The sequence below is a fragment of the Ailuropoda melanoleuca genome, chromosome 5, assembly GCF_002007445.2.
Source record: "Ailuropoda melanoleuca isolate Jingjing chromosome 5, ASM200744v2, whole genome shotgun sequence".
Taxonomy (NCBI): domain Eukaryota; kingdom Metazoa; phylum Chordata; class Mammalia; order Carnivora; family Ursidae; genus Ailuropoda; species Ailuropoda melanoleuca.
Genome location: NC_048222.1, coordinates 56,730,602 through 56,746,058, shown reverse-complemented (window position 1 = coordinate 56,746,058; position 15,457 = coordinate 56,730,602). Strand labels below are relative to the sequence as shown.

Genomic DNA, 15,457 nt, shown 5'->3' with positions numbered 1-15,457 from the left:
AACTAATTACTCAGTGTAATGGGAGGAGTAGGATAAGGAGAAATACGGGGATCAAGCCTGGGTCCAGGATGGAAACATCTCCCATTTTTCCAAACCTGGCACGGCGGAAGCTCTTAGAGCATGCTTTGGCTTTGCAATCCACAAGGCTGCCTTCAATACCTATTATGCAATTAGCTACGTACCTTATTTCACACATGTAACACCAGAACCCAAGCCAAGCTAAAATATTAATTGAATTGCCAAAATAATTTAGAAATGTCAAAAGGCCTAACAGGGGCACCTAGGTGGCACAGCGGTTGGGCGTCTGCCTTCGGCTCAGGGTGTGAGTCCCCCATTCTGGGATCGAACCCATCAGGCTCCTCTGCTATGAGCCTGCTTCTTCCTCTCCCACTCCCCCTGCTTGTGTTCCCTCTCTCGCTGGCTGTCTCTCTGTCGAATAAATAAATAAAATCTTAAAAAAAAAAAAAAAGACCTAACAGCTTAACATATGAGCTAAATGTCTTGACTGTGTTCTCTTCTCTTTCTAAAATGAAATGTATGGTTCTGGAGTTCTGTGCTTAGCGTTAGAACTAAGCACCTTTTATGGCAAGGCCCACTGCTTAGGATACTTCTCCTCCCTCTCCCCCCATTTTAAACACTTACTAATTTTATTGGGTAGCCTTTAACTTTTCAGGTGTTGTGCACACCCTCTTCTGGTCAGTTAAAGAAAAACTGATCGCTGTTAGGAAAAGAACAATTGGGAATGATACAAATGGTGGTCAAAAGGGGGAATATTCTGATACAACTGTTGAGGCTTCCCTCCCTTCTTTTTGTGATCAGTAAAAATCCATGTCATTACGAAAATTAGCGATCCTATTTTCTAACAGACGAGCCTCCTCTTCAGATTCCCTACATTTTACTGTGACGTAGTGACAAGGGACCACTCTTGGTGGGACTCAACAAAATCCAGTCCCTGAGAAAATCAGTTCAGTCCTGGCACACTTCACATTCCAGAAGACACCTGAGGAAGGTGAGGGAAACACCGTTTGGTTTGCAACTCTGAACATTTTGTCTTAAGACACAACAAAGCATTGTGAGTAAAAGCATGGCCTTTGATGTGGGACTAAGACCGATCCCCAGTTCTGCTATTCACCGGCTGAGGGATCTTGGGCAAGCTACTGAACATCTCCATGACCATTTTATCATTTAAAAAGTGAAAAACAGCATTTCCTCAGAAGTTTGTAGTGAGAATTAAATGAATTAATATTAGGAAAGGGCTTAGAACAGAGCCTGGCACAGAGTAACGAGCATAAAAAGGAGAAGAAATCTGAAGGGGCTTTCTCCTAACGCCAGGATGGTCTTTGCAGATGCCTCGGCCCGCGCCACAGATGACACCAACCCTTCCAAATGGAAATTTTTACTAGTAACTTCCTCCTGTAGATTTTACAACCTCCTCTGGCAAACCCATCAGGACACCAAGCAATGCAACAAGCCACACTTCTTTTTTCCTCTATCCCACATGTTGGGCAAGTCATGACTCCCTCAAGTACCTATTCTGAAATGACAGACTACATTTCAATAATCATTTTATTAGTTACAGAAGAATCTCCACTAGTATTTACATAGTGCAAAAAAGCTGTTATTACCCCTAAAATGTGAAATACCAATTATCCTTCATACAACAAAAGAACAAGATGAAAATCTTTTCATGTTATAATTCACTAATTTTGCTAGCTTTTTTTATTAGGAGCATTACAATTAAGACATTAAATTATAAATTCATGTGGTATATTTAGAAATTAAATTACAAAATAACACAAATACTTTTAAGGTATGTTGTGCCAACAAAGTTTAAATTTTTATCATTAATTAGGATTCAGATTTTGGATTAGGTAGACAGTTTGGCTTATTCTGTGATGTGTATAAAGGCTGGAAGGGGGAAGGGAGGAAGAAGATGTCTTTAATAAATTATGTCACAGAAAAATTTTAAAAAGCAAAAAACGATTAGGTTTTAAATGGAATAAGTTAATATTTTAATCTGTTGGCACAACGTACAGAAAATACTTAAATGACAGGTTTTTTTTTTTAAAGCAAACAGCAGCTTTACAAACAGTAATACTTCTTTATACATATATTAAAGTAACAATGTGTTAAGATTTAACAGTTTTATGTTAAAGAGTTGAAAAATGAATGTAGCGTTCACTACTCGTTTGCACAGTACAGTCCCCACCCCACCCACCTCCCCCAGCTTATTAAGAAATCAGACAAGTACGTTATTTGGATACTAATTTTTCAATATTTAAACTATGTGAATTCCTTTTGACTAATTCTTTTCCAAATACTGGAAGCATATAAAATACCCTCTCTGCAAAAATGACCTCCAATCAAAGCCTTTAAAAACTTTTCAGTGTATAACACACATTATTTTTCCCATGTTTAGTCAAAAGAAATATATTACATCATTTACAAACATATTTAAACCAAAAATTAAGCTAGTATGAACATTTGTCTTTTGAGAAGTAATCTTCACAGCAAACAAACCTACTGAAGCAGAAATCTAGTTCTGGGAGTGCAATTCATATTATAATTCATATACTTATGTACTGAAATAGAAATCTAATATTAATTATTGCCATAAAACAACCTCTACACACTAAGAAAAAAATCACTATGGTTTTTATTTCTTGTGATAATGAACCCCCTACTCTTCCCATTAGGTCTCCGAAGAGCCACCCACTCCCAGTTCCAAACAAAAAACAAAAAACCACCTTCCCAATTTTCACACCTCCTCCTGTATAGAATATACAAATTCCAGAATTTATCTAAAGGAAACAAATTATAAAGACATTATTAATACTTATTTTAGCATACTTTCAACACAGTAGCATTTCCTTTAATAAATTTTGGATAGTCCTCTAGAATGACCTGTCTCATATAAAAAAGGCTGTGGTCCCTTGGGTTTGCTGGCAGAAGATCCTGCACGTGCAAGAGCATTTATCGAACACATAATCGAACACTTCTGAAGTCTATAGTAAATTTAAAAGTTACTGGTGTTCTGAAGATTTCCTCAACTTCTCTTTTGATACAAATGTCAAAAATGTAAAATGACAATTCTCATTCAGAAGAGATATAAAATGTAAGAAACCTTTGAAAAGCCAATACCTCAAGATCAAGAGTTATCTGAATCACTGACACCAAGCAAAGGAAATTTACACCATAGAAAGTATGAAAAGTTTTTAAATTCACTTTTAAGATTGTCAGTAGTTCAAAATCTCTATCATTTCCTTAAACCGACTAACACTTCCAAATGTGTAGACACAGTAAGGTCTGCCACATATGCATCCATGATCACTATTTCAGAGGCTTCATTCCTTACATGCTGCGTTCCTTTAAGTACTAGACTAACTACGTTGTGCCTATGACGTCTATACTGGAGAACAGTTTAGACTGGACAGGACAATATGTCCCCTTTTAGCACACTAATAAAGTTGACAGGCTGACATTTTCTATACAGCAATGCTCCTACACTTTCACAATGCACAAATAACTAAATCATCACCCAAGAATCTCATCTCTCCAGTATTAAATGCCAGCATTATAAAACATCAAAACTAGCACAGTAGTCCCGTGAGTTCAGTAAAAACCTGCCCAATTCTTCTCTCCTGCCTCTGTGAGGCAAAGCCCTGCCCCATGACACCAGAGCAGGGAAAGTACCCCTCCCTCCTCAGTTCTGTGCCTGCTTGTGGGAACTTATGAGTGTAAAGCTGGAGCCTGTGCGTAGGGGCATGTGGGTGGTTGACTGGAAGTTGGGGGTGGGGGGGGAGCAGGGAGTTGGGGGGATGAGAGAAATCCCTCCAGGTCATCTAACTTGTAGGGGTCACTACCAGGTGATTGACCAGCAAATAAAACTTTTAGCTCAGTAGATTTAAATCCTCCCAAGCAGGTATACACATTCTTAGAGAAGGGCAGAGATAAATAATAGCAATCAAGAAGTAATACCTGCCTAAATCTGTGCACTCTAAATCATCTAATAGTTTCAGCACAATTAGAACAACTTCCTCGCTTCTTCAAAACTTCCTTTTCCAGCTTTTTGATTATCAGGATACACATTATAAGCTGTGTGAAGTTCCTCTCCCTGACCTCCTATCAGTAACTGTGGTTGGTGTTATGTGGCAGGTGCTCAAGGCTAGGGACAAAATAGGTTTTTTTTTTTTTAAAAGGTGAAATGGTTTTTCACTCAGGACAAGTTTGGATACCTAATCAAATCCAGACAGCAAATCCAGAGGGTCCCAAATCAAAAGCATGCAAGAGAACACACCAGTATAAGACTCTGTTTCGGAATAGTTTACACGTAAGTGCTGCAGTCATACAACTGGTTACAGTTATTCACCTGCCACAATTTGCCTAACTTCATGTAAATATGAGTATGTACAAGAGCATTCCTGAGGTAAGTAAGAAGTAAATATGAGACAGAACCTGTCAGGTCCTATCATGGGTGACTTTTCACTACTAAAGACAACATCTATCACTTCCCACAAGTAAGGCCAGCTCTAATGCATCATGGTGGCTCCTTTGCTCTGTTTTAGCCCATCCCAACTTTAACTGATTGCAATGATCAATGGCTTCTGAAATAAACATTTGTGGACCAAAGAAAAGTCGCATCAATTTTTAACACAAAACAGTTGTGGGCTTAGCTACCTCAGCCTTTTCTTCAGTTTTCCAAATCTACCTCCAGTTCTTTTTTTTTTAAAGCCCAAACAACATTTGATCAAATCAGAGCGAAGGAGGCATAGTCTTGAAGCAAACATTGGTAACTACTCCTATCCTTAGAGCCCTGATCTTTAACTTTCAAAATGACTCTAAATAGGCATTTTGTATTTATTTTCTTTTTTTAAACCTAGTCTTCTATTTTAATCATTATTTTCCATAACAAAATAAGCTCAAACAATACTGAATTTCCACACAGCTCTTAAAAAGACACTTAGATGCTAATTAAAAGTTAAGCTACAGATTATAGTAAAACAAGTAAAAGACAGCTACAAAAATATTTGTCAGAAATTAAATACATATATCAAATACTGGACAGTGCAAAACGTTGAGATGAAGCATCAAAGAGAATTGCTGCAACCCTTACAGAGCTGGAGACAGACAGTGGCCACTTCCTGAGTTACAGACCTGGGGGCGGATAACTAAGATCAGAGGGCCCGCTGCTCAGCGAGCTGCAGCTGCCAGGCTTCTGCTGCCCCTGACTTGCTTGGTGGTCAGCAGTCCAGGCCTCCCCGTCTAGCCCTGCTTCTAGCACTTCGGGCGCCTCTGCCTCCTCTTCTCCACTCTGCTCTGCACGCTCTTCCTCAGAACCATTAAGGGTTTTTCCAAGCTGAAGAGTCTCCATTGTTCTCTGGGTCTCAGAGACCCACGACTCGATCCTACTATTGAGCTGTACTTCTACGGATATGGGTTCATGAGTATAATCTTCTTCCTCTTCCTCATCTTCATCATCCTCTTCTTCAAGCATGCCAGGGACTAGAGTGCTGGTGGTGCTGGTGATGGAAGAATTCAAGAGATCTCGGCAACTGCCATCCAGAGAACCGGTCTCTGTACTCTGCTGGGAGGCCCATTCCAGGTCATCCGGCTTCACTTCCTCTTTATCGCTCGCTGTGGATCTCCCAGGGTTTGCAGCTGAGGTAGTACTGCCCGCAGCCAGTAACGACGGCTGCTTACCAACAGGGGCTGCATCAAATGGACGTTTACTGGGCTTTTCAGATGTGCTATGCTTACCAGAAACCGCTTTCTCATTTTCTGATGTTTCCAGCCCATCTGAGGTTTCCACCATGTTTCTCCAATTTGTTTCTGCAAATACCAAACAGATTTTTTAAAAACCAGAACAGTTCCAGAATCGTGTAACTCTTAAAAGAGGGAAGAACAAACTACATAAATTTGTGGGCTCACCAACTGGTTGGAAAAATTAAAAGTTTATTCTAGTCCTGGTTTAAATGTTACAAAGGGAAAACAATTCTCAAAAATGTGCATTTAAGATAAAGAAACAAGGAGCCAAAAGTAAGTGTATTTACGCCTCAGAATACACAAGATCTTGTAACAACAGGAGCTCATTAATGCTTCTACATAAAATCCATTTATTCATGAGACTCAATGAATTGCCTTTTCTTTTTGGCCTAGAGGTGTACTGGGCCCCAAGATCCACAAGTCACAGATGGCAAAGCCAAGATGTCCGGCAGAAATAGTTCCAATTTGACATGTTTGTGTCATGCTCCCACTGTCATCAGAGAACTGTCTTAGCCTGTAATGGGACTTGTTTCCTCTTATAACAAGCAAAGAAGCCATCCGTGCATTTCTAACATTTGTGAAAATCTATCTTATAATATATGTAGCTGGGCTCACCAACTGAATTTGGTAGCCAAACAAAGAAGTGTTGTTATATAATACAGTGGTGATAATCGAAATCATTTTAATGACAGGAAGTCAGTTTAAAACAAAAAAAAATACTAAGAATGAGACACAGGACAGCTCTCCTACCCCACATTTTTCCTGTATTTTTCTTTCATTTTTCATTTTTTGATTACTGAAGTATAATGGACAAATGACATTATATTAGGTGTACAACATACTGATTTGGCATTTGTATATATTGCAAAATGACTGCCTTAATAAATCAAGTTAACATCTGTCAGCATACAGTTACCAAAAGTTTTTTTCTTCTGATAAGGATTTTAAGATCTACTCCATAGCAATTTTCAAATATGCAATACGGTATTATTAATTATAGTTGCCATGCTATATGTTATATCCCCATGACTTATTTATTTTATAACAGCAAGTCTCTACCTTTTGACACCCTTCACCCACTTCGCCCACTCCCCAAGACTCTGGCAACACACACACACACACACACACACACACACACACACACACACACACACACACACTGTCTTCTTTACCCATTCATCCATTTGATGGACACTTAGATTGTTTCCGTAACTTGGCTGCTGTGAATGATGAAGAAATGAACATGGGAGTACAGGTATCTCTTTGAGATAATAATTTCACTTCCTTTGGGTATATACCCAGAAGATGGATTGCTGGATCATACGGTATTTCTATTTTTAATTTTTTGAGGAACCTCCACACTGTTTTCTGTAGTGGCTGCATGAATTTACACTGTCACAGTGTATAAGGATTTCATTTTCTCTACATCCTTGCTAACATTTATTGTTTTTTGTCTTTTTGAGAACAGACATTTTAACAGGTGTCAGGTGGTGTATCTTCTTGTAGTTTCAATTTGCATTTCCCTGATGATTAATAATGTTGAACATCTTTTTATATTGGCCATCTATGTGTCTTCTTTGGAAAAAGTATTTGGATCCTCTGCTCACTTTGTAATTGGATTGTTGGTTTTTTGCTATTCAGTTGTATGAGTTCTTTATCTATTTTGGATATTAACCCCTTATCAGATAATTTGCAAATATTTTCTCCCATTCAGTAGGCTGCCTTTTCATTTTGTTGATTCCCTCTGCTGTGCAGAAGTTTTTTAGTTTGATGTAGTCCCATTTATTTTTGCCTTTAAAAAAAAAATAACACCCCCTTCTATTTACATTATAGCTGCTATCTGCAGTTTTAAAGTATGATGACCAAGCTGTAGCGTGAAAGCACGTCTACTCATATTAATCTATCAACTTGAATGTCACCTATCAACTATTCACTGATAAAAACCATACTGTGGGCACTTGAAGTCAGGACACATGGTTTGGAAAAAAACCCTTCTTTCCTGCAGTTACTTCAAGTTTGAAGTAAGTTGTTTCCAGTCTCCTCCCCCTCATGAAAAAAAAATCTACTCCTCCTATATTTTCATTCTTAGTTAATAACGTTATCGTTTTCGTAGTCTCAAAGCAGAAGAAAACTTATAGTAATCCTTGATGCTATCATTCTCCCCTTACTTTATTCCACTGAACTTGTATGTCACTTCTAGCTCAAAAACTCCTAAATTGGTCACTACTGTCTTAGCCGAGCCTCCTTTACCTTGCTATACACACCTATATATATTCCTCATTGGCTTTGTGAATTGGGCACATCACTGTCTAACGGGCTATTACCCTATGACAAGATCCAAACACCTTAGCTTGGCATAGCCAAAGCCCTCCATGATCTAACCCTCACCTATCTTTCCCGTCCCATTCGTTACAACCCCTGCCCATGCACTCTATGCTTGGGGTCACTCTGCATTCTCACTGCTCCCAGAAGTTATAACTTTCTATTTACAATTCCTTGCTTTGCGTAAGCTGTTCTTTCCATATAAGATCTGTTTCCCTCCTTTACCCTTCAGACACCCACCCATCCTTGAAAATCATCCTTAAATGTCAATTTCTTATGAAATCCTTCCTGACTTTCCACTAACTTGAATTCCCACAGCACTTTCTGCATATATAGTTCAAAACCACTTATTTTATGTTTGCTGCGCCACCCCTTCCTCCCTCCTTATCCTCATTCCTGCTCCTCCTGTGTCCCTATGGTTGCCACAGAGTAAGTGCTGAAGGCAAAAAAGCCTATTAAATGAAAAATACCATATAGATTCAGTTATGCCCCCCCAAAAAACTTTAAAGGGGCATACATTTTTTTTTAAATTTAGATGCACATTTATATTTCCTTCCAACAGTTTTTATCCTCCTTCAAAAGTATAAGAATTCACTTGGGGTCCTGGAAAAAGTTCCACCTCCCCCTTGTCAATGAACCAAGGAACAGAAAGAGGAAGGCAGTCAGGATACTAGGTCAGGCTCATCTCTCCCCAGAATCAACCTTGGGCCTTCATCTACTTGGGTAGGTGAGCTGAAAGCCCACAGGGGTCCTTGGGAAAGAAAGGGAGATATGACTTTAAAAGCAGAGGCAAAGGACTCTGCTATTAGACATCAAGAGACTTGTCACAATAATCAAAAAGCCACCGAGGTCATGTATCTACTGGGGAGGGAGGGTCTAGGCTCCCACTTTAAAGTAATAGATGAAGTTTGATCATCAGTTACTGAGCACACAAACACATGCACACACCATGGAGAAACAGAAGAGTATGAAGGGCCTTCTTTCTCTAGGGGACAGGAGAAATCTGATTAGGATGGGGAGGAGGACAGTCTAAATCCAGAACAGAACCTCTAGAAGTCCACCTCTGGTGAAGGAAACAGGAAGCACATTAAAGGAAGAACCAAAGATCTCAACAAACCTAGAAATGGTACCTATCCAAACCTACGCTGCTTCTGAATTGTTTATTATAGCATAACTTATTCAACAGAGCTCTTCTTTGCTTATTAATCCCTTCTATGCTTTCCTCTTTTGTTTAGGGTCTTTGGGAAATTGTCTTTTATTTACTTATTTAATTAATTAATTTATTTATTTTATTCGACAGAGATAGAGAGAGCCAGCGAGAGAGGGAACACAAGCAGGGGGAGTGGGAGAGGAAGAAGCAGGCTCATAGCGGAAGAGCCTGATGTGGGGCTCGATCCCACAATGCTGGGATCACGCCCTGAGCCGAAGGCAGACGCTTAACCGCTGTGCCACCCAGGCGCCCCGGGAAATTGTCTTTTAAACTTTCAAATCCCTAGAGGATTTGTCAGAGGATGAGGTATGTGTATGTCTCCTTTTATCAGTACGCACAGGGAAGCTGTCCATCTTCAGTTACAGACAGAACAAGCAAAGGAGTTCGAGAAAGTACAGAAGAAACTAGTGGCAGACAATGAGCAGGAAATTCAGGATGGATGGACTACACAGTGAAGCTGTCCCCCCCTCATTAAGTGGTTACTGAAAAGCTACTACATTGGCCTATTAAAAACTCATTCAACAGACAGGGAACACAATCACACCAGCTAAGAATGCAGATTCTAGAGTCAGATTTACTAGGTGTGTGGCACTGGCAAGTTATTTACCTTTCTTCATCTTAGCCTCCTCATCTATGAAATGCAGTACACTATTTCTTTTTTTTATTTTTTAAGAAGACTTATTTATTTTAGAGAGAAGAAGAAAGAGAGAGTGGGAGGGGGAGAGGGAGAGAAAGAATCTCAAGCAGACTCCCCATTGAGCACTGAGCCTGCCCTATGGCTCGATCTCAGGACCCTGAAATGATGACCTGAGCTGAAATCAAGAGTTGGGCGCTTAACCAACTGAGCCACCCAGGCACCCCTGCAGTTACAGTATTTCTTATCTCATAGGGTTGCTCACACAATTGAATGTATTAATAAACCTGAAATGCTTAGAGAAGTGCCAAGCACATAGTAAGAATTCAGTGAGATATTATTATGTATCAAGTGCCCATTAAGTGCCAAGTTCCCATCTCAAAGAACTTACAACTTAGTTGGGATTTATGTTCAAAACTATTTGTTTCAAGTGATGATAGAACTAAGACTCAGCAAAGGTGGAAGGAAAATATAAGCAAAGAAAACAACCGGTATATGAAAGACAGTAATACCGAACTATCACAGGAGGTTTTCTATTCTATCAATGATTAGCATTCTTTTCCCAGCTTTGTTTTTTCTTTAAACTATGGGGGAAAAAACATTTTAGACATCCTGCATCAGGATGACATGGAAGATGCTATTTGTTGTCTACCCAACAGTCATTCCCCATTTTCTTCCTGGATAACAGAACCCCCAAACTTGGAATGAACTTGAGCCTAGGCCAGGAGGATGAATTAAAATGGTTCTTAGACTATCACGGTTATCCCATTCCTCCTTTGCCAAATATTCCCTTGCCCACCCCCTTGCACCTAAAAGGGGTCACAAGATCATTTCTGGCCAAATGAAACAAAAGAAGAAGTCTTCTGAAAACTGCTTCCTTCAATGATAAAAGGAACTCACTGTGTGAACCTCCAGCTTTTGACTACTAATGCCAGAGCCACGGCAGCTAACTTATGGACAGGAGATGATAAGCATAAAAACAGAAAGCCACAGACTGCGAATGGAAGAACAGAAAGAAGGAAAGAGCTGGGGACTTTCAGGATATCATGAAATAATTAAATATCCTGATTTCTTAGGCCACAGTGGTTTTCACAGTGGTTTTATGTTTGTTGCTGAATGCATCCGATACAGAAAGAATAACTTCATGCTTTCTTCTCAATGTTATTTGTGATTCCTTCCACTCATTTTGTTGGTGTCCTCATAAATCAGCTCATCAGGTCAGAGTCCATCTAAATCCCTCCTTAGGATTCAACCATTAGCTTCACCAGATTGGGGGGAAAAAGAAAAAAGAAAGAAAAAGAAAACCACAGGCCCAAAACGGTGTCACTTAGACTGAGTTCCCAAACTGGAGCTTAATTCCCAATCCAATTGCAGCTTCAATCTCCCCTAGAAACGTGGCCTTAACGGGTCAGTCAGGAAATTTTTCTTTCCATCAGCACCAATGAGTCTGTCGCCTGGGTCCTCTCAGACATCCTCCAAAGAAAGATGAGGTAATCTGCATGAGAAGATCCCTTGCTTTTTTCCCCTAGCAAGCAGTCTCCTCTGGAACAATCTTTTTCTTTTCCTAATAACTTTCTTGCCCTCCCCCACCTGCTATAAAAACCTTCCACTTTGTAAAATTCTTCAGTGCCTCTCTACTTGCTAGATGGCGGCTGCCCAATTCATGAATCATTTAATAAAGCTAACTAGATCGTCAAAGACACCTGGCTGAATTTTGTTATTTAACAGCTCATAGAATCTTAGCTTTGAGTGGAACCTTACAGATGACTTCGATGAACCCTCCTAATTTCACTAAAGAGAAATTCGAGGCCCAGAAATTAATCAATTATTTCTCAGTCCCCCACGCAGAGTGTGAAAAAGCTAAGGCTTCAATCTCTGAACACTTTAATTTTGGTGCTTTTTGAAAACATCTCCTAAGTCTTTGAGAAGTTGTTTTCGTAACTTTTCTTTTCATGTGCCCAAATAAAGATCATGGTCATTTGCTCAAACCCACAGCTTTATGAATTTACCTTGAAGTTTGCTTTTCAGAGCTGCATATCATTATATAGAGAGAACTGATCTCATTTACAAAGCTGGAACTTTATCTTCTTTATTTTCAACTAGTGGCACTCCAGCCAAAGAAACACGTCTGCCTCTAACCCAATAACACTTATCCTTGATCTGTAGTTTCCTGAAGCCCCACAGTAACTTGTTCGTTGTCTCTGGCCTAGAGCTTTATCAAAAGCATTCCACTTAATTACAATCACAGACAGGGAGACTAGGAAAGGGAGTGTGAGAGAAAAAAAAGGAAAACATGAGGACCCTTTTTTTTTTCATGTTAAATTTTAGGTGGCAACACACTATTCAATAAACTCCCAGATAGATTAAAAAAAAAAAAAGAAGGAGGAAGAAACAGGAGCCAAGCTGAAGGAGGTGGCTATCCTATTTTTAAAAAGAAAAAAATCGGGGAAACGAACCGGAAACTAGATCATAAAAAGTGGAGAACTTAAAGAGTTCAAAGTATTGTAGAAAAAAGGCAAGGAAACTCCTAAGATTTAGAGTGCAGTAAATAATGTTATTTTAAATACTACAGATGTTAAAAAGAAAACCACAGGCCCAAAACGGCATCACTGAAGCCAAGTCACCAAACAAGAGCTTAAGATCTAACCTAATCGCGGTTTCAACCTCACCCAGAAATATTAAGTTTGAAGAGTTCTCTGGTCAGCGCCAATCAGGTAATCTGTCACAGGGACCCTTTCCACCCCCAACAGGAAGATGAGACAATCCGCTTATAAGACCCCTTGCCTGCCCCCTAAAGGAAGGTGACCTGGCCAGGAACAATCCTTTCTCTTCTTTTGCTAATAATTTCCTTGTCCCACCCTCTTTCCTATACAAGCCTTCCATTTTGTGCAATTTCTCAGAGCTCCCCCCTACTTGCTAGATGGGATGTTGCCCAGTGCATAAATCACCTAAGAAAGCCAATTATATCTTTAAATTTACTCAGGTGAATTTTTGTTCTTTAACACACACAAATGCTGGGTTTTAGTCTGTTTCTTTTTGACTACCATCAAATTTAACTTAAATGTCATATGTCTAGATTTTGTAAGTTTATGTTCCATAATACTCAGGTCTTTTGTTTACTTAGTAAATCAAAACTTCAACAATTCAATATAAAGTATTAGAACGAAATTTCCTAGAATTTACTTAGTTATAGGTCACAAGTATGGTACCTTTTGCTTTTTAAATCCCTTTGGGGATTCTGGAAATGTGACTAAATTACAGGGTCTCATAGCAAGTCTCAGCCCCAAATAGTTTCCTGATTTTTAATGCACATGCTTAATGCAATTTTTCAGACCAAACTTCCGACCGAAATATGAATAATCAATGAGATAAAAACAAAAGGTAACTAATCACTTAAATGATTTCTATATTTAAATCATCTGATACATATCATGTACCATATATACCAACTTACCATATTCCTTTTCATTTACTTCAGAAATGGGTTCAGAAATGACACTGCAGAAAGAAATGGCGCTTGCCGCAGAGGGGTTCCGAGAGTGCCCCATGTGGTGTGGCACCTTTTTCACGTTCTTCAAGGCTTCCTCGGCCTGCTCTTGCTCCATTGCTGCAACCATATCTTTATATGCTTTCCTGGCTTCCTCAGTGAGCTCGACTAACTTATTAAACAGGCCCTAAAAAGAGATTTTGATTAGTCCATTTTTTGTTATACTTTTTATTCCTATAATTGACAATAAATCTCTATACTGTTTCAGGATCACACACTTTCAATGAGCACAAAATCCAAATGGTATGCACATTGCAGAACTTTATAAAATACTCTGTAACTTACAGATACTGTTTATGTAATTCTCACAAGTCTGAGGAAATTTCTTGATTCAATACTAGTCATTAACTGTGATATACTAAAAGTTCTTGCAAAGTTTATCAATTCAACAACTGCACCGTTTAGTCCCTAGCACTGCAGTGAGTACAAAGACCACTGGAACACCATTCTGCTCTTAAGGAAACTTCCATGTGGCTGAAAGATAGGAGACACCAATGATTCAAGGTACCTTACCTTAAATGCCTTGAGATGTACAAAATGTTTTGGCTTTTGGAAGAAACATCAAATCTAACTGCTGAGCATCAATGAAGAATTTCCAAAGTACTACTACCTCTGATATAGGCCTTGAAAAATAGGTACAATTTTGAAGAGTGGAGATCCTGCATTCTTAGCCAAACATGCAAAACAATACAGGTATAGACTTAAGAAAGTCCAAGGACTGTCTGGGGAGCAGTGAAGAATCTTATATGGATTAGAATACAAGGGAATGAGTGTATGCAGAGTGATGCTAAAGGCTATAGAAGAAGACAGCAGTCCGCACAAAAATTAAAAGTTCCCTAGATGTGTGCTTATTCAAAGAGCTTGAAGAAGATCAAAAGAAGTCAGTGATGGTATGGCTAGCTGAGACCTTCATGATGAAAATATGACACTTATTAAGAAGGACAAGCCAAAGATATTGGGACAAATGCAAATTACAAAAATAGAATAAAGAGCCTGAAGTAGACTATGGAGCTAAATAATCAGAAGTTCCTCCATCAGTGAAACAATAATGAACATGAATGGTAATTAATAATTTCAGCAAAATGGTGGGTGATGGACTGTACACATGTTAATAAAATGGCAAAATTCATATAGCACTGAAGCTGAACTTCAACAATTACGACATCTAAAAAACTCCAAAGAAAACTGAAGTTTCCACAGCCACTAGAAAAGACAATCAAATAATAACTTTTTATGATTCTTATAATTAAACCACCTTCTACTTCCGTTTAATGTCTTGATTTAGTATCACAATGCAACACACCCGAACATTAAATAAAAAATGTCAGATGTCAGACCTGAACATTCCTAAGAATATGTTTAATATTATGTATTAAATTATGCTTTCAGACAATGGGAGGAAAAGTACAGTACAATTTTTCTCCTCCTACCAAGGCACTGTCATTTAAGTTTAAACCATAACTGGATGAAAGCATGGCAGCAAGTATCATATTGCTATGGAATAATATGTCCCTGAAAATTAAACTTAAAAAAAACAGTCTGCCTTCGGCTCAGGGCGTGATCCCAGCGTTCTGGGATCAAGCCCCACATCAGGCTCTTCTGCTATGAGCCTGCTTCTTCCTCTCCCACTCCCCCTGCTTGTGTTCCCTCTCTCACTGGCTGTCTCTATCTCTGTCAAATAAATAAAAAAAAAATCTTAAAAAAAAAAAAAAAGAAGAAAAAGGCATAAGTAGCATGCTTTACCCAGCTTTAGTTAAATTGTTTAAAGTAGTAGGTACAATAAATGTTGTTGCCAACTGCAATGATTTTAAGCATGCTAACTACTAGTAGTTTCAAAACATACTCAGATTTATTTATTTTTAAAAAGAAGGAATAACGGATTCTGGTAAAAACAGCTCCTATGTGTTACATGTAACAGACTTCCTAAATATTTGTTCACAATGTTTAACAAACTGCATTTAAGTGAAGCCAACAAAAAGAA

The 15,457-nt window shown here is 38.8% G+C and overlaps 1 protein-coding gene across 3 annotated transcripts in view; it reads right to left on the bottom strand.

Annotated features, from left to right (window-relative positions):
* Window positions 1–1,552: 1,552 nt before the first annotated feature.
* The window catches only part of SECISBP2L (SECIS binding protein 2 like), a 63,227-nt gene continuing 49,322 nt past the window's right edge, over window positions 1,553–15,457 (bottom strand). For all 3 annotated transcript variants that reach the window (XM_019797866.2, XM_011222824.3, XM_011222825.3), the window contains 2 exons: window positions 13,384–13,603; window positions 1,553–5,829 (listed from right to left, as the gene is read on the bottom strand). In XM_019797866.2, the coding sequence (XP_019653425.1) occupies window positions 5,147–5,829; window positions 13,384–13,603 (903 nt within the window). In that variant the 3' untranslated portion in view covers window positions 1,553–5,146. The remainder of the gene's footprint in view (window positions 5,830–13,383; window positions 13,604–15,457) is intronic.